The 20,976-nt window shown below is 36.7% G+C and overlaps 1 protein-coding gene across 1 annotated transcript in view; it reads right to left on the bottom strand.

The window, feature by feature from the left end:
* LOC104409212 (conserved oligomeric Golgi complex subunit 5-like) overlaps positions 1-20,976 on the bottom strand; it is a gene marked incomplete at its 5' end in the record, with an annotated part of 103,235 nt that overhangs the window by 35,069 nt on the left and 47,190 nt on the right. The window contains 4 exons of the mRNA XM_010019019.1: positions 5,600-5,699; positions 7,170-7,331; positions 8,489-8,693; positions 11,013-11,094. Of these exons, the coding sequence (XP_010017321.1) occupies positions 5,600-5,699; positions 7,170-7,331; positions 8,489-8,693; positions 11,013-11,094 (549 nt within the window). The remainder of the gene's footprint in view (positions 1-5,599; positions 5,700-7,169; positions 7,332-8,488; positions 8,694-11,012; positions 11,095-20,976) is intronic.

Here is a 20,976-nt window from a genome sequence, read left to right as displayed (position 1 = left end):
ACCCAGAGCCTGTATTTCAGGCCTCTACTTCATTCATCAGCTTTAGTAAAATGTATGACACAAATCCAACCACATTTAGTTAAGGAAATAAAAAAGAATAAATTCAAAATCTCTATTTCCTTCCTCCCTCATTACACCCACTCTCCTTCTCCATCTTCTGAGTGCTCCCTCTTTATGACTGCTTATAAGTCTGCCAATAGGAAAGATCTCCATTATATCATCTGCCTGCAGCCTCTTGTCGGTTGGAAAGATCCCTTCTTTAGACAAACTTTTCTGAAACATATTACTCCATAAAATACAATATTCCATATTTAGGAACCTCTCCAATTATAGGCAATCACAGCTCCCACTGATTTTAGCCTTACCTACCGTAACCTCAGGATAAATCTGCCTCGTATGATATGGCCATGCAGATTCTTGCTTTGCCTGTACTTCAAGCAGACATGAACTTGCTGTGCTCATGCTCCAGGCTGAATGAGTGTGTTGTGCTCAGCAAGGTTCCAAGGCTGAGCTGGTCAGCTTGGCTTGAAGTGGAGCTAAGATGTGCCCTGCCATCTGGGAGCACAGCACAGTGAGTTTGTGTTTGCCTAAATCGTACCAATAGATATCCACATACAAAAATGTTTTTTTGATTTGATCCACCAGAAGTTGCCAACATAATCACCCCACCTGCTCTTGAAAAGCAAGTGGGCAAACTGACTTTTACAATCCTGCCTCTGCAAAACATGCTTTGCTTGTTTATTGGCCAAAAGATACCAGGCCACTTTGTCTCTTACAGTGATGCTTTGTAAGTGGGAGACGGCAGCAAGACAGCCTCCACAGGACAGGAAGGATTGCTGTGGGACTCTGACTGCAACTAATAAAGACAGTCTGACAGGATGACTATAACTCTAGGGAGGAAACTAGCAGAGGTGTCCAGGTTCAAAAAGTACTAAAATTGCATACTCTCTGAACAGCTGCATTTTCATGTTCATAGCACAACACATACCATCTATGTGCATTTGGTGGGTGTGTTAGTGTATTTCAATCCACCCACATGCCAAGCTGAGCAGAAATAGTACAAAAGTTAGAGAACATACAGTACTTCAATTCAGGTAACTAAAATCATCACTATAAAAGCAGAAAGAATGCCACAAGAACCCCAACAATAAATATTGTTTGAAATAGTCCTGTGCTGGGAAGGGAATAGACTAGATGACCAAATAGGGCTCTTCCATCTTCAATCTCTATGAGGACAATGGATCTTGCAATTGATTTTTCTGCTTTTTGGTGAAACTATGATCTTGTAAACTTTTAGAGCTTTTAACCCTCAATGTTTCATGACTTCTCTCTGCAAGACATCCAGTTCTAAGTATCAGTAAGAGAAAGAGCTCTAATTAACAGGCAAACCAAAACATAGTGACCACAAAGTTGCAATGAAGAGATTTTTAATAATGAGAAAAATCACAACATTTCAATTACCTTTAAAAATCAGTTCAGTAAATGACAAAAATACACGTAATTAACTGAGGAAATACAGTTTTGTCTCACTTTCAATCCACAAGTGACTATCATTTTCATCTTTATACAAATAAATGAGAAATCTGATTTAAAGTAGCATATGAACAAAATCAAACACGAATTTAAAAGACTTCTGCAATCAACCAGGCAACTTTTCCAAAAATTGACAGCTGAAATCTGTTCATTTCTTATTATGGAAGATTACAGCAGAGCATTACCTTAGAGCAGTGGTCTTCAAAGTGAGGTGTATGCATCACAGGCTTTATGCAAGACAATCCACTGGGGTGCAGGAAATAAAAATCAGAACTTCAATAGTACATGTATATAATTTATAAATAGATTGGGGGGTGCATGCTCAAAATGTTTATACTGATAGATATGCATGACCGAGAAAGTTTAGAGCCCACTGCGCTAGAGGATCCTGCTATGCAATTACTGCTGCCATTTCAAAGGCATGTAATGAAATGTTGAGATACAAGCTGTCTTTTATATCTCTTCTCAACTATCGGTTATACAAATGGGTAAAACTTTCTCTGGGAGGCAGATTTGTGAGCTTCTGTCTTTTGTTAAGCAGCATGGATTTTTTAAAAAAAACCAAATTACTCAAGTTTGTTTTCAATGCAATTTACTGATTTCTCATTAATCTCTTCCCTCCACCATACTGACTGTCAACATCTGATGAAAGAGCCATATTCCTTAACTGGCCAGTTAAACAAGAACACAACATGCTGTATGTGTCAGTCAAGACAGATAACTTTAGTTATTTGCAAATGGGAATGGATGACCCCTGTGGAAAACTCTTAAATCAAGGAGAAAGGATAGTGTTCTTTCTTAGTGTTCTGGTTTTTTCCTGTCTAGGCTACCTCACTTGTATGACAAAGTGGCAAGTGGACAAAATCTGGCTCAGTAAGCCCCTATTATGTTAAAAAGCAAGCGATGGACTACAATGTGGAAATGCAGAAGAGGAAAGTTTTTGCTCTTAACCGAAACATGATGATCAGATTTGTTAATCTCTCTTCCAGTATGGAATGAGAAGGATGTAGAAATGGTAACTAAACTGAAATATTGCAGTATCTGATTAGGCAAAATGTGAATAAGTAGAGGCAATATAATAATGGCATGGAAAAAATGTACTAAGCAACCTTCCTCAGCACCACCTAACAATGCACAGGATGGGTGGTGAAGCTGAAAGGTAATACTCTTAAACTAACAGAAATACTGTTTTTTAAATTTCGTGTAATGTATAATTATCCCTTCAACCTCTATGGTAAGAACATCTGCAATTACACTGAGTGAAATTAGAACAATAATTCTGAATGCTTCATGGCATACACCAAGCACATCAAGCATCAGCAAGCGGTTAGCTGAAGATTCACCCAACAGCTGAATATATCTATCTACTGCTCACTAACAGTTATTTATATCTTCTCTGAAATCATTTGAACTGGTTAATACGAGAATAGATCTCAGGCACAGCAACAGCTAGTTCTTGGTGTGGGGAAAGCTGAAAACCAAAAGCCAGCAGTGTACAAAGTCACAAGTAACACAAACACATGGTTTGGATTCACAGGAAAAGGCCATTTTTTCTTACTTGTTTTTGCTTTAGTACTACATGTACAGATTGCTGGAAGCTGCTTTTACTCACATGTAAAATCTTTGAGTCTTGAATAACACTTTCCTTGATATTTGTCCTGTCTAAAGCTAACTGGAGAAACAGCAATGAAATCTCAGTGAACTGCAATTTATTTTGTTCTCAAATTGAATAAGTAAAACCAATGATATCAGAATGTCTCAACACTTTTATGACTGCAAATTTCGTTTTTTCACTATTCAATTCTACCTGCAATATTACAACAGTATTAAAAAAAAATAATAATCTAATAATGAGTAGTAAATGCAACCCCTTCACAATCTTCCTTCACTGAGAATTTTGAGACTCTATTGTTTACTTTTAATTTGGGAGAGAACGCAATTGTGAATTTCTCCAGGAAATTACATTTCCATCTTTAGCACTGCTCTACTACAGCCATCAGAAATGAACTATCTGAGCGGAAATGTTACATGGTCACCCTTCTCAGCTTTAGAAAGCTATCATTGCCGGCTAGATTGCAAGACTGAATTAAGATTGCATTCTGGGCTACACCACCAAAACATAATCAAACAGTGCTGTCTGACATAGCTCCTGTTCTACATATGGTACACATTTCAGGCCCAATCTGTCTGCCCAAAAACAGGTGTAAAAAGAAGTTAAAATGTTCTAGATTATATCCACAAGGCTGGCATAAGCATGGCACGTGACAAGCGGGAGAGCCATGCCCTTCTGGACAGGTGGGTGGAAGCAAGGCATGATATTTTAGCACTTTAAACATTGCACTACACATCCATGCCTTGGCAACTGTGTTGAGTCCTTCCAGGTCTTAATTTTGTAACCAGCGTATCAGTAAGGAGAATTAAAAAAAAGTAGTAAAACGTAGCTGTGCAATACATACCTGATACTGGTTTACAATGTGCAGGTATATTCTTGAAGGACAGTCACGGTCATTCTGCCAGTTTGACTAATCCTGTCAGTTTTTCAAAGTTTTATTTTCAGCTGCCAAATTCAAGAAGTTCAGACTCCCCCTTTACTCCTACATTCTTTTCGTTTAAGGTCAGCTAATACAAAGCCACAAATCATATACTTGTCAGCTTATTTCTACATATCCTTCTTTTTTTAAGGGTTTCTTAAGAATTTGCCATCTGGCTGATCACAAAACAATGTACACTTTCGAACAAGCCACTGGCTAGGTTCAAACTCTAACAGAGATGATGAGCACAATAGACCCTGGTGCTTTCACAGTTACAGCTGATAGGTCTTTTTTTTCCCAGCTGAATGCCACTACCTGACACTACACTCCATGACAAATAGAGACACAAGTGTAATATTTTTTACTCATGACGACTCTCGCAACCTACTAAAAATCCTGATCTCTTTCAGGAGCAAATTTCACTCTGAAATTATGGAGCTACAATTCAATGCCTTTAAAAGAAGACCCAACTTAAGGACTACACTCATAATATATAGCAAAATAATGTAAACATATTTTTAAATATTCTTTATGGCCTTCGTGACTGTTTCACATACATTCCTCTTCCATACATTAGTTTGCAAACTCCCAATATAGTTCATCCAACAGACACAGTAAACAACGTATGCGTTAGTGAATTTCAATGTCTTTCAAGCTATTCATGCACAGCAGGTTTCTCAGAGGTAAAAAGAGCCCATACTAACTTAATTGCTGCAACGTTTTGTAGCCGATCATTACAAAAAATTGTAAGCAAGTGCCTTTCTTTAAATGAAACATACAGTAATCAATGTCACTGGAGTCTGAGTTTGCTTTCAGAATTGATGTTGTTTAAATGAAAATCTTGTTTACAAATACAAATAGTCATTTCTTGGGGGTCTGCATATTGCAAAAATTAATTTTCATCTCTTCATAAGAAAAGCATTAAAATTTCACCAACAGATTATGAAAAAACTGTTGATCTTGAAAATTATTTTTTCATACGACAATGACATTCACTGTGCTATCCATTGGCTTTTGGGGGATCCTTATCCAAAGGATAAGGCTTTGGAGATCCTTCCTCTACTCATTTTAGCACTAGATAACAGTGCATGGCAAACTACTGGAAGCATCTGACAAATGCAAATCAATCAAGGGTCAGCTAAATATACGGCAAATAATAAATATATGGAAAAAATGTCCAGATTTTAACACCATAAACACAATATATCATGTAACTGATGGAATATCAAGCACTGATAAAGATTAAACTGAATTGAATTGTTTCAATTTCACTTAACAACATCTATGATTTTGATTTTTTTAAATTCATATGGCAAATTCAATGTTGAGTGACACAGACAAGTTTTACTCTTTTCAATAGACTGTGTTTATCTGAAGGCAGAATTTAACAGAAAATGTTTCCAAGCACTATGAAAAGCCAGTTCCAAGGTTTTGTCTATCTATCTAGATTGTTTTATCATTATGTTGTAAATCTACAAAACCAAGAACATTGGACACTGAAAAACTTAAGTTCTTAGAAATTTAAAATTACTTACAAGCTGCTCAGACTTTACACCGTAGAGCTGAATGGTCTTTGCAACATTTTTTGCCACAGCTAGACTCAGGTCTGGATCAACAGCAGCCACATTTAGCTCACTGGAAGCAAAGATTACAAATCTTAATTAACAACTGAACAATGCTGTATTTAATTGATAAAGAAATAACTAAGAACACGTAGCTACGTGGCATGTCAGTTTCAAGAGAGTAGCACATACAACCAAGTCTTTCTACGCACTGTAATTCAGTTTACAATTTAGTAAGTCACTTGGGAATTTTATGTGCAGTGCTCCTATTCTACTAAAAATGAGCAAAGTTTAGGAATGACACTTCAGTATGAAATCACTATTAGTAAGCCATTCAAAAATATTGACTGCAATTAACTACATTCAAGCTTTGGCAGCAGCCTTCAAACATTACAGGTGAATACACAGTCATTCAACTCTGGAATTACATGAGCTGTGCAGAAATACCCAGGGGACGCCTTAGCTTGACACAACTAATAAGCTGTGTTTTAGGCAATCCTTTATAGTAACAGAGGCCCCAGAGGAATGACAGAGAACAGACGGAAGGAGAAAAAGAGTTCTAAATCACTTGTGGTATTTCTTGTTCATGGAAACCCCCCCCCGATCTCCATCAGTTGGGACTGCATTCATAAATGCTCTACTGAAAACAGACAAGTACAAAGGCCATCCTGCTGCTACTGATAAGATTAACCTCTCCCAAGACCAGAGAGACTCTAGGCACCCTGGCACAGGAATAACCTTCTCAGAGAACAACAAAGGGCCACCAACATTATTAGCTAAGGGTCACTCTGGAAAACTCAGCTGAAATTTCATCATTTTCATGTTGTTTTCCCTTCTCCTCTCCACCGAGCAAAATAGCCATCAATAGCCACATCAATAGGCATGTTCTGAGCACATGAAACTCCCAGTCACAAAGTACAGTGTCTATTTAATATCACACACAGAGACACAGTCACAACAGTCAATACTGCCCATCATTTTCAGACTGTATTAAACAGAGTACTCCTTACCAAAACCTTACGAGAGAAAATACACCACTGTTAATTTAAGCATCTCATTTCACAAATGCTACCTGGAATAGTAGTCTTTATCTATTATCTTGCTGTTTCACTCTAACAGAATATTTACATCACGTATTATCACCTGCAGCCAAGCAACCCTGGTTGCTTGGGCTTTGACACAGTCAGAATAATAAAGATACCAGACATTTACAATATGCATTAAGATTCTCTTCCTGATGTTTTATAAGCTTAAACAGTAAAATCTAAATTAAAATTCCAGTTATTCCAAGAAAAAAAAACAAAACAAAAAACAAGAAAAAGCCTTAATAATAGATTATAAGTAATAATAAAGAGGTGATTATCCTATGTATTCAGCATTGATCAAGCCTCACTCTGAACACTGTGTGCAGTTCTGGACCCCACAATTTAAGAACCAGTTTCATAACTAAAGAGCAATCAACCTTTTACTGATGAGGAAGTCTCATTTCTAAATTTGTTATGAGAAAAAAACATGTTGAAGATTACATTTCATATGTGCATACCTGGCTATGGTTTTAATGATGCTGTCAAGCTCATCAGAAGAAGGAGGATTCCGACCTCCAGGAGGGAAAACAAGATTGATGGGGTCAAAGAGTCGAGATAAGGATTTTGACAAGTAAGCAGCTTCATATTGTTGCAGTGAATCTTTCAAGGCCTTTTCTGGACTGTGGGTTTAAGACAAAATTACTACATTTTAAATTAAAATACACAGTAGCATTGAATCCTTCCAGACCATACAAACTTCAGGTTTGAACCTGGCTTTTCTTTCTGCTCTTTAAACTTGTGTGTTTGAAAAGATTTTGACAGTGTGTAACAACTTGCTTTTCACTTGAAACATGTAACAAGTCAGGGAGCAGTTCAACACAGTTCTTAGCACTTTCTGTAAGACCTACAAGGAATCCCTAATTCAAGGTGTTTTTGAGACAAACAGTGATAAAAACATCTGCAAAATATCAGCAAGATACCCAGAACTGCAATGAAAGACCTTTTTATATTCACGTATTTCATTAGCCAGCTTGTACTCAATGACGCATTTAAAAACATGATATAAAGTATAAAATATACATTTAAAAAATAAAAACGTATGTCCCGGTGTATTATGCATATAGAAAGATTCAACTAGAAAGACTGTTCTTAAATTTACCTTTAATAAGCTTTAGTCTTTAGTAGTTCTATTTTTGAAAATACGTAAGCAGTAGCTCTCAAACATTTTACCTCATTGTCAGAAGTTTGGTGAAACAAACTTTGCCTCCATTGAAGTGACTAAGTCTCCCACTGACTGCTCAGGAATGTATTTAAGCTAATATAAATCTCACATAAAATATTCATTTTATCTTACATAAGTCTAGAAGTTCTAATAGGCTTGATGAGCCTGTTTCTGTTTGATCTTTCTGATATCCACCACTCAGATCATGTTTATTCTACGATGTATAAACATAAAAACTGTGAATCATAACAAACTGAGCATTTGTCATGCTCCAATGATTGTGGTATAATTAAGAGAAAGCTACTGCTACACATACAAAACTGAATTTTCATCATTCTGCTTCTTTTTTTCACCCAAAGAGACAAAAAGATAAAACTAACTCCAAGTCAGGGCCCTCATGAAAGATGAGACAATCCAACACTGTTAATTGTATAACCTAATGAAAATCCTACAGCTCTAAAATAGTACCAAAGCAATAACTGCAAGGAAAAAAAAAAAGCCTTTAAAATTTTCCCACTCTGACAATTTCAATTACACTAAGTTCTTAAAAATATTCTGTTTTCTTGCAGGGTGAAAAACTTCACATTTTATTGCCTTAGAGTTCATAATACATACTCGTAGTCTTGGGTTTTTTGCATGAATATGTCCTGTGTATCTTCGTCCATTTGCTGTAGTTCAGCAAGGAGATCAGTAGTTCCACTCGTGTTAAAATTCCTCTGAATATTTTGACTATATTGTTGCAGGCGCTTCCACAAGTCATTATAAAGCCTCAGTAATTTAGGGTATTCTCCTTCAAAGGCTTGTTTCAAAAACATAGAGGCTGCAAAATAAAGCAGTGAACTATGCATTGCTAAGTTCAAACTGATTTTTTGGTTCATACCAACATATAAACCTGCACCTTGCATTTGTATAAATGAATTATATACAGTGTTATCCTATTTTTAATATTAATAATGTAATATTTATAATTAATTTCAAAGTGGCATGAATTATCACATTAAATGCAGTTGACAAAGGTACATATCTAAAGCATCAGCATAAAATCCACAATTGAAAGAAGGGACATAGAAAACTTATTTTGCACAATACAGATACTAATCATGGTTGTGATGCGTGTGGTATCAAAGTTAATTATTAGTATTATCACTCATTTAAGGCCCAAGTGTGATTAGAACACTTTAAACCTAGAGATTTTCTTACAAAAGCTTGATGGGGGAAAAGTGTGGGACTGTGCGACTTTGAAGACACCCATTTAAAATAGACAAAGGTATTTTCTATGAGCCACAGTCTTCAGAAATCTGATGTGGGAAGCATATGCATTTATACACATTTCTTAAAACAAGGTACCTAAAATTCAATTCCTAAACTTGTCAAATAATGACAAAGCCAGCAGAAAAAACAGCATTATTTTCAGCCTTGAAAGGCTTGCCACAGGTAACAGGAAATGAGAAAAATGTACAACTGTTTTAGCAACCACCGTTAATCTCGATCTAACATCACTCATATTTTATGGATTTCCCATTACATTAGGAGATTAACACTGTTCCACTCATTCATAGCTTTTTCAGGTTCTGGAAATCTGCCCCATTTCACCCAGCCTATCCTTTCAACTCAAATATATTCTAATTTTGAATACTGGAGGATCCACGTTTATTATCAAACACGGTTATTTTAGGTCACAAAGACTGTCCGAACCTCACAAAAGCAGAACATGAATATTGTCAAACTTTGTAAACAGCCATCAATCCCTATTTTTACACTGTTTTCCTGATACTGTCTAGCCTTCCCTAATCTATATGATCCATGGGTCTGAGAGTGATGGCAGTGGATTCACTTACAATTTGTGTGTTAAAAATTAACTGTCTCACACAGATGCGCCACTTCAATGAAAAAGTCTACTGGCTGTAAGCATTGTTTCCCCAAAACTCAGCTGTAGCAAAGTGAAAACATTCACAGTTCAATAATCCAACCACTCCTTTGGGACATTTATATAAAAAACATGACTAAAAATCATAAGTAATAAAATATTTTTAATAGCTGTCAGATAAAGTACTGCTGACAAAATGTAAGACAAAAAGTAAGTTCCCTTCCTTCTGAAACGTTGATTGATCCCATTAACTGATGTCACAATTTTACAGTCTTAAAACCGAGTGCTGAAAACACATAGCACATATTCGGTTTGAACATGAGAGATCCTGGGTATGTACATAATGATGTTGAAGTAATGTATAAGGCAAACAGTAAAATTAATATGTTTTAACACAAGAAGAATACATTTTCTTTCGGGATCACCTAGTTACTTAGCAACCGAGCAACACGAATCACCAGATAGTTCCTCAAAATCATATTGCTGCTAAAAAGCGTGGAAGGACCAAATTCTGAAGGGCCAATGCAACAGCTGAGACCACAAAGATAAATGCAGATCTTATGTACTTTATCTGTATGTGCAAAGGATTAACTTTAGACACTGTATACAAACATGAAGGATGTATTCATGAAAGCACCAAACTCACCAATGACCCAACTGCATGTGGCATTAGCATGTACCAGTAATAGTACTCTTACATTTATATGTTATTTTTATTTAATATTCCTTGATTGTATGTGCTATTTATACAGTACATATGTACAGAATATGATGTATTATCAGAACACCAACCATTCATATATATTTAGACAAAACACAATTCTGAAGAAACTCAACTTCTATTTATAAAGGTATCCAAAAATGTCTAAAATCAGATTTTTACTTGTGTTTAACAAGAAAAGACTGTAAGAACTGCTCTTCAAAATGAAACTACTATCTTTTAATTCAGCAAACCCACTCACTTTGGAAAGCATAATGTACCATTCTGGCCATTTTTACCTCTTCATAAAGTTGCAAAAATACATTTTTGTTATTAGATAATAAATACGTAACAAAGCAGAAAATATTTAAATATTTATTTCTGAAAATCCAACCACAGTTTAGGAGGATCAGCCTGTCTGGTTACAAACCCAAGTTTTAAATGCACAGACCCTGCACTGAGTGAACCAGTGCTACAGTTCCAGTGGAGGAGATAATGAGCAAAGGGCTTACTAAAGTGAGAGATGCTAAATAACATGAACACGTTGCAAATCATTTATTCTGAATACTTACAGTCTGTTGCTGACTGAAACTGAGAAGAAAGCGTCTGAGTTACTGCAGTCCAAAATTTGTACAAAATATCAGACTGGCCATCCTGATAGCAAGGGACAAAAGAAACACAAGTTTCAAAACATAGTCTTTTCAAAGAATCTTAAACAACGCAAATGCTTCCAGCCAAAGCTTTTCAACATCACTGAGAATAAAAACTAAGTAAATGAAGTCTGAGAAGTTTTCCTCAAGTTTGAAGCTAGAAAAAAAAAGTTGGAGAAAACAAAATAAAAGCTTCAGTCTTCTCTAAAATGGAATATTTTCCCTCAGGTCTGAGAGAAATGCTCCCAGCTCTCTTGGGGCACAAGTGTAGACTGAAGCAGTAAACACCAGGAGCTGTGTTAGGAAACCTCTTTGCACTACAGTGACCTTCATATTCTGAGGAGGCTCTCATGCTGGCTACATCATGGCAATTACTGTTACTGTTATTACAACATGTTTGCAAACACCGACCAGGGACCAAAACCAGTGCACACTGCCCTGCTTCCTACAGAACAGTTTTCCGTTTCTGAAAACATAAAACACATGAAAATACAGTGAACCTCACAGCTGACTCCTCAGCACCTTGTGTCAGCAGGGCTGGCTGTCAGAAGCGGAAACATGGTAGCGCATTCTTGCAAAAAGGACATACAAGAAATAGCAGGCTGCTTTCTTACTCACCCCATTATCTTGCACTTATGCTCAAGCATTAAACCATGATATTGTTTTCTCTCTTTTACTGTCTTCCTATCAGCGTGTCTGAGGTACAAAACAAAAATACAAGAGAAGATGATGGGTTTCCTGTCCTGCCCACTAGACGGATGGAAGGCTGACGCTTTGAAGGCTGTCCAGTGTTTCCATGGAAAGGGGAAGGTCACGCTGGACAGAACCACTTACTTCCTTGCATGGTACACATGTAATGTATTGACTCTACTGTATAAATTAACTCATTTGACCAAATCACTAATTATAGTGATAATCAGAAAAAAGTGATCAGATGAAAAAGTGAAACGGCCAGCAGTGATGACAAATGTCAGGAATTCTAAGGCTCTTATGCTGGCACTTGGCTGTTTCTATCCTGGCTCACTCTGACACCTTCAAGGTTTTAAATCAAAGCACAACATTCACATCTAAAGATGTTAAGCAAAGGGCTCAACACTGAAATGGCTGTTGGGGATACATTTCCTCAGCTTTCCTTCTGGCACCACCAGTGACTTCACCATGAGAAAAATGCAAACAAAAGCATTTTTTTTTTCTGCAAACAGCCCTAGTTCTTGTTAATAACATAAGCCCTTTCACAGTGTCGGTTCAACTTCTGCACTGCCCAGCACCACAAAGAGGAGATTAGCTGTCAAATATAAAAGTCCAGCTACTCCAAACTGAATTACTACTTCAGATGAAAAAGGAAAAAATAAATGCAATCTAACTGCTTGCATTAGCAAGTGAAGCAATGAAGGTTTTCAGAATGTCATTCATTAACATGGTACCACTGCATTCCACTGACTCTGGTAACTGTAAGACTGCAACTTCAAGACAAGCAATTTAAAAACTACCATCTTAAAGAATTGATATAAAACCTGAAAATCTGTCAAAGGTGCACTGAGACACCTAAAAATAGATTTTAAAAAAACCAAAACCAGGATTATCCAATAGAATTCTTTCACAAATTCTGAGATTCGATAAGGAATTCATCCAACCTCACCCTTTACCTCTACAGATACTCAAAGAAAGATAAAATTTATGGGTCATGTGTTAAGAATCAAGAGACAACATCTTTTATGCTGCTGGATTCACACTCACAAAATGTATGAGAAATAAGATAGAATACTAAAATAAACTACGATGATGGAATCTCATTTTTGACATTTTTAACACTAATGGATTTAGAAACTGACACAATTTATTCTATAGTTATGTTTGTATTTTCTGTAAAACTGTACTTGACTTTCATAAATAGGCAAAATAAAATTACAGTATCAGACAATGATTTGGAAGGAACACTGCATGAAATATCTTTGGGTTTTTTGTAAATTTATTACTATAGCATAAACATGAAATTACTCAGTTCCTCATTATACCGTTTCACATTTAAAACATGAAAACTACTATAAAACAAATGGCCTTTCACATCAACTATAGAGTAAATTAATTAGCTTTCATATTTTCTATCTGAACCTGGAACAATGTTTGCCTATTCAGCATGGTAACTTAATTCAATTTCTAAATAATCTAATGGAGGTGGAAAAATACTTACGGAGCACTTTCAAACAACTTTTTTTCATTACTGTAATCACCAGCTACACCTCTGTCACAGTCTCAGCAGAAAATGCAATTATTAAAGGGTCTCGAAAACAGACCTGCATGTAGTCCCTTCACATCAACATTTCTATCTTAACTGTCAGATTCAACAGGGTGACAAATAACAGTAACATATATGCGGCAATATTTAATGTTTTTGTGAAAATATAAAACTTTTGTATGTACCTATATATACACATATATAATATAAAGTCATACATACATACATATGTGTGCGCTCATGTAAACATCTGTAGAGTAGCCAGAGCTGTACAATTAAGCCTCTGCCCATTACCTTGTGTCCTCTGGCCTGAGCAACTGGTGTTCATTAACCGTATCAGCATTTTGTACTGAAGGCCCTCACGTCTCTGCTAACCAACTGTATTATGTATGAGGAGAAAGAGATGGGAAAAGCTCTCTTTTCTCACACGGAAAATTCAAGTATCATCTCATACTTATTGGATACTCAGCCAAAAATGTTTAGGGGAAAATATTATTAATGCCCCAGTTTTGGACCAACTGAAAACACCATCTATGGAGTCATTACTGGTTGCTTCTATAATGCAAGACACTTTGTCCAGTGTCAAGATGCAGTCACTCTAGAGGTGAAATACAGCTGCTGATTAATAGCACACAGAAGACCGTGCAAGAGTTTTTGGCAGGAACTTGAGAATACTGTTGCCTACGCATACACCAGGGGGTATCTAAGTAGGTGGACTGTAGCTACCAAAATTGCAATACAGCAAGGCACTAGCATTAGGTACTCCTGCTGGAGTAAAAAGTGGCATACACAACCATGAGCACCCAGAAACCATTTATTTATTTTGTGTAAACTTGTAATTTCTGTTGCTTACACATTAACTCAATATATTATTTTTAAAGCATTTTTAAGTATCTCACTGTTTATTTTTTATATAATGTATTCTAATAGAGATTACATCTGTGCCTGTAGATCATAATGGAAATTATAATTTAACTATTTAAAATATAATGTGCAATTCCATTTCAAAATAACTGATACAGAAAATTACACAAAGGGTAGCAAAAGGAGTGGTTTTCTCCAGCTTAGCAGGAAATTATAGCAATGTCCCTCTCCTTGTGCTGTACAACTTCAAGGACTTAAGAAGGTGGAAAAGGGCAGTCCTGCTTGCCTGAAATGAGCACAGCTAATCTACCAGCTCATCTTATTGTACGAAAAGTTTGTAAGCCTTCCCGCATGCTTCATATAGCACTGTGAGCAACATCCCACAGTATCAGAAAGTAACTGCTCTTTTGGGCCTTTCACTTTCAGAAAATGTCGTCTAGCTAAAATTGCTTTTGTGTCATCTTCCCATCTGTGGAGTGTAAGTTATGAATTTAGTCCTCCTCTACACTTATACCAAATATCTTCACTTGCAGACAATGTATGGGAGCATTGGGTACATCCAGATTAATGATTTAATGTGTAAAAGGAATTCCTTTTGGTGCAAATCTGTCTTTTGTCTATACTTGCTATCTTGGCAGAATACACCGAACTCTGTTAGTGGTCTAACTTCCACTACTCAAGGAATACACTACCTCATCATTAGCTTAAAAAGAACAACTTCTGCAATTAAATAGCTTTTTGTAGCATATCATCATATTTTTATAACAGAACCCACAAGGATGTACTAATATTTTTATCAATTAACATTCTGAGACTTTAAATTGGGAATTTTCCATTTCTCCTGCTTCTGGAAATGAAATAAAATTGAAGTATGTTAAATTACTTACACCCCCTCCAAAATAAAAATGCTTGCTTTGAAATCTAGTCACAAGCAGATTAACATCTTGTGATACAATCCCTTGTAGCAGGAGCAGCTGACAAGATGAGTAATGAACTGCATCCGATTATCTTTTCAGCTCTGTGGCAATCATTTTCCAACAGCTTCCTATTCCATAACCAACACCGGGAAAAGGTCACCATTCTGTCATACCCCTGCCCCCCCATCAGTGTACGTGTTTAATAATGCAGAGAACACATAAACCTTTGGAATTTAAAAGTACTGGTATTGATATCTGGGGCAAGATTGTTTCAGGTTCATATTGCATGTATAGAAACCCTACATAAAAGATCCAGACATAATTTAAAGTTTCTCAGAAGGAAATTATTACACTTTAGCATATAACAGAATGCTATTTCCTCTTTTCATGCAATATGTTCTTTCTTCAACAAAAGAATCTTAATTATAATTGATATCCAAAACTCAGCACAGGCAAGATTTGGGTTGACATATACTTATTTTCCCCATCATGAAATACAGTTAAAAATGAATTAAATCTATGAACATTAATTTCAACCAACTGTAGGACTATAATGGCAAACCAGGATTTTCACCCAAAAGCAGATCCATTTAAGTCAGCATTTTTTAATTGATGGTACTATCTGTACACAGCTTTATTATGACCTCACAGCAGAGAAAATCTGCACATAAACCATGCTTTGCACCACTACAAAATGGTTGGGAGTTTACAATCAGCCACAGAACTAGCTATTTTTTCATAAAAATCTGCTGTGAAAATGCTCCTGTACCTAAACTACACTTACATAAACTAATGATCTACCTACCCAAACTGGGAATTAAAAATACTGTCACTGCTGTTCTTGTGCCCAGTGACCACTTTATTTCCCAGAACTGATGCAGCTGAGCAGGCACTCAAATGATTTAGTAGCTCCTATGCAACTCCTTAGGCAGTGCATGACAGCTTAGATCTGTCTTCCTCTTGTCAATTCTTTGCTTTCAGAAAACGGAACAACTGCCCAGTAACATAAACCAGGGCAACCCTCTGCCGTTCTGACCTGCTGGACAGCTGGCCTGAAACAGGGGAATAGAAAGATGCTTTACAGAGACATATGGGCTATACGTACTTTGCTTCTTTTGGAAATGTTATTCTTAGGAAATACACTTGCATCTGTGTAGAGTAAAATAGAAAAAGACAACTCCCATTTGGCCCATCTACTATAATTTTACCCTTTTTCACACTGTTTAAAAATTCGGTACTCAATCACACATGCTATTCACATAGGAATTGTTTGCTCATGGAAATTATACACATAAATCAGACAAAGTATGTCCAGCAGGCTAGACCACAAATGGCAATGAATTTTCTTGCAATTGAACAGTAGGGCTCCTTTTATTGTGTACATGAACTGGAGAAAGACCATTAGTGCAAGCCATAATTCAATAAAGTTTACTCTTATTAGAATAATAGATGCAGGCTGTCTGTTTGTCTTCCATAGTATACCTTATTTGTGTGAAATTAAGAATATGCTTAAGTGCTTTGCTGAATCAGGGCCGCTATCAACTATCAGCAAAAAATGTGTTCACCTTGTACAAATATTCAGTTTCAACTATTACTATAAAGTTACTATTGGCAATACTCTGCACAGACAATAATATTGTACATCTTTCCCACAATGGAGGGGATTTTAGATAAAACAATTGAGAATGTGTGTTAATACTGCATAATAACAGTGCCAGGAGACATCTGGACAGTGCTGGCTCATCCTGCTCTCTGTCCCAGCTCAAGAACACGAAGTTGAGCATAGGCCTGTGCATTCTAGGTGACCACAGACTAGCAAACTGTATTTTAAGACAAGTTCTCTTAAGTAAATCTTTCTGTTGTAAACAAATAGAATTAAGTCTTTCCTCAATAACACAAACATAACAACTGTGAAAATTTAATATTCTAATGGCAAAAGTTTAACACTTTCACTCGTTTCGGACAGAAAAGATCTACATTTAGTAGATGCCAAATTCTAAGCAGCTGATTGGCCTTTTAGGAAGAGATTTTAAGCTGCGAGTCAACAGAATCACAGACCAGTTGATGTTGAAAGGGACCTCTTGAGATCAACTGGTCCAGTCCCCTGCTTAAGCAGGGCCACCTAGACCAGGCTGCTACACCATGTTTAGGTGGCTTTTGTATGCCTCCAAGGATGGAGAATCCACAACCTCCCTGAGCACCCTGTTCCAGTGCTCAGTCACCCTCACAGTGAAAAGGTGTTTCCTTGATATTCAGAGGGAAACTCCTGTGTTTCAGTTTGTGCCCCTTGCCTCTGGTCCTGTCACACGGCAGCACCGAAAAGAGCCTGGCTCTGTCTTCTTTGTACCCTTCCTTCAGGTATTCATATACATTGATGAGATTGAGCCTTCTGCAGGCTGAACAGTCCCAGCTCTCTCAGCCTCTCCTCCAGGAGGTGCTCCAGTCCCTTCATTATCTTTGTGGCCCTTCACTGGACTCTCTCCCGTGTGTCCTCATCTCTCTTGCACTGGGGAGCCCAGAACTGGACGCAGTACTCCTTGTGTACCTTCACTGGTGGCGAATAAAGGGCAGGATCACCTCCTTAACCTGCTGGCAATACTTTGCCTAATGCAGCCCAGGATACTCTTCACCTTCTTCACCGCCAGAGCACATTGCTGGCTTGTATTCAACTTAGTGGCCCCCCAGGTCCGTTTCTGCCAAGCTGCCTTCCAGCAAGGTGGCAGCACAACCCTCTGGAGTATCAGCCACTGCTCCCAGTTGTGTGTCATCTCCAAACTTGCTGATGACTCTGCCCCACCATCCAGGTCATTAATGAAGTTAAAGAGGACTGAACCCCATACTGACCCCTGGGGTACACCACTCCTTACTGGTCCCCAGCTAGATTTTGCGCTACTGATCACCACCCTTTGAGCCTCACCATGCAGCTGAGCCATTCATGAGCAACCTTATGTTCATTACAGGCTTAGTTTCAGAACTTCAAATAGAGGGCTGTTACAGCACATCGTGCAACAGAGAGACTGTAGATTCAACCATCTTCTATGCAATGGCTGGTGGTAAGGAAAGGATTCGGATCAGTGTTCTTTTATTGTTACAGAATGAATGGGGAGGGAACATACTTGCATATTAAAAGTTCTTTTTTTCAGTCATCATAGAATCATAGAACAGTTAGGGTTGGAAAGGACCTTAAGATCATCTAGTTCCAACCGCATTTTATTATATTAGACTTGTTAAATAGTGTGAAGTATATATTTGAAATTTAGATTAATGTTGCCTGTTTGCAAGATTACAAGATTATCTTTGATGGAAAAAAACTAGAGGCTGACAGAATCCATATGCTAAGCCCCTTCCCACTTACTCACATGAAGTGACTTGATTTCACAGTTCAAAAAGTATAACCCATTTTCACTAACAGCTACTAGTAAGTTAATAAACCACTGAACAATAGTCAGCCAACTACCAGTAGCATAAGAGCAAAGATATTTGAAGATCTGTATTCACTGCTAATCCACAAAAATGTTGATGCTGCGGCCTGGAAAACTGATATCAAGTATTTAGTATTTAGTATCTGACATTAAATCTAAATTCAAGGAATGAGAATGAAAGTACCCCAGTTATTCAGTATTAGACAAGAATGCAAGAAGATGCTGAAAAGGCATATATTTATTTTTACAAATGTCTTTATTTCCTCCACACTGTAAATTTAGAACTTAATGAGTATAATTTCCCATCTGTGAATTATCATATTTGTGTGTGTCTAAAATAGCTATTCTAACATTCAAATAATAAATCTGACCCACTGATTCTAAACTGGCTCCCACTTCATGACAATCACTTCCAGCTTATTTTCCCTGTAGAGATTTTGATACTTTGAGTAGAATGTGAAAAACAACTTTATTGTGAAGCCTCTTTGAAATGTAAAACAATATAGTGAATATTACCATGCAGCTAGTTGCTGCAGGCTCCTGAAATCAGGCTTTGCATACTAATACATACAGTGTTTTCTATCTGTAATCAAAGGCTCCGCCATAAAGAAATGCGGGACTTGCGAATGTTGCTCTAAAAAGAGAAGACATTTAAGGGACAGGCTAAATATTATTTCCACCAATAAAGCAACAATGCAAATGATTTAACAATTTTGTACGGCAAGATCATATGGGACAGAAATAAGGAAATCTATTTGCACTATTTCTATAGCAACATAATTGCCAAATGTTAGACTGTGAACAAAAAGCCATCATCCTCAGTAGTGCAATTAATCAGCAAGGAAACAGACAAATTCTGAGTGTGTTTTCAATAAACCTTTCTATCTTCTCAAAGTAGTCAAGATTAAATTTCTTAGAATAACAAGAGCATTTAAATTTCAGATGTTGTCTACATTATACTACAATTATACAATATATATCGCAGGTGAACAGATGTCAATAAATGACACCATGACTTTAAAAATCACCTTGATATTTTGTTTTGCTGCAGGGCATAGAATTTCGTTACACTGTGTTTATCAGGTTATACCCAAGGTGTAATAGTTTCTAGACTTCCACCGGTAGTCCAACATTTTAAAAAGGTCTCTGTGCAGCTGACAAAAGAAACAAAACCTGTTTGATTTTTTTAAATATAACCTCAAATAGAAATTAAAGTTAAGACTGTGCATTTTCTTTATTAGAATATTAGAATTCTGAAAATGTTTCCTCAATTTTTAAGGAACAAAAATACTTAGGTCTTAAACAGTGTCCTATATCTACAAAACTACTTAAACCATTAATTAATCCTCCCATATTCCTGCAAGATTTGCATCAACTGGAAGTAAATGAACTTAGTGCTTCCAAAAGCCAGTTACTACTCAAGGGACTTGATAGCTTTCTTCTATCCAGAAAACTGATCTGGTGTGTACAGCAGCAATTCCAACTACGCTTTCACCTTCACTACAACGTACCCCATTGAAGGGTGAAAGGGTGGTTCATTACCAGACCCACTCAGCCTGTAGCTGCCCAGGTAAAATTGAGAAGAACAATGATAGCAGGCAGCACTTCTGGTAAATGCATTTCTATTCCAATAGCAAGCTGACTGAAAAACAACTGACTTAATAATTTTCAGCCACCACCTAGCTGCATTTTGCACAAACCCCACCAAGCCAGAACTGAAAAAGAATATAGTAACCCATGCGACCTCCACACCATCCCTTTTATTTACAGCTGCACACTTCTGTCACAGAAATGGAACTAAAGTTTTACAGAAAACACCGTGTCATTACAAAACCATTGCACAGGCTCTCATCCTCCCATCTGAATTAGAACCAAATTAATTTTAGCATGGCTGTCTGGACACATTGATCCATCTCAGACTAAAATCAGGACTTTTGACTGGTAAGATCTTTTCAGGTTATTTTAAGGGAGACCTCAAAAATCTTGCAACTGAATTCAGTGGGTTTGAAATAAAGTGCATCTTCATATTTTGGGGATCAAAAACCTGATCTTTCACCTGTGTTTAGATCTCTACAAAGCACCTTGCTGAAATAATAAACAAGAAAACACTGCAGAAATTACGTGCAAGTAATCCAATTCTGCTTCTACCAAAAAATACTGGAAAATAAATCACATACTTGTAATAATAGGTGAAAACCAGATTATTTTCTGAATTCACATAAGGGAGTAATAAGATTATTTTTCAATTTTTTCCACTTGGGATTATTTTTTAATTAGGTCAACTGAATGTGATGTTAGATGTGAAAAATTTCAAAGCAGTAACATTTTTTAACAAGTTTGGACAGGGAGGAGAAATAACAAGGTGAAATGGTAAGTACACTTTGGGCAATAAACATTTCTATTTCCCATTTATATTCTTTATCTTATGTAATGATGAGGACATTTCC

Source organism: Nestor notabilis, unplaced genomic scaffold, assembly GCF_000696875.1.
Source record: "Nestor notabilis isolate BGI_N333 unplaced genomic scaffold, ASM69687v1 scaffold10287, whole genome shotgun sequence".
Taxonomy (NCBI): domain Eukaryota; kingdom Metazoa; phylum Chordata; class Aves; order Psittaciformes; family Psittacidae; genus Nestor; species Nestor notabilis.
The sequence above is the reverse complement of the archived record's forward strand: the minus strand, read 5'-3'. Positions and strand labels throughout refer to the sequence as shown.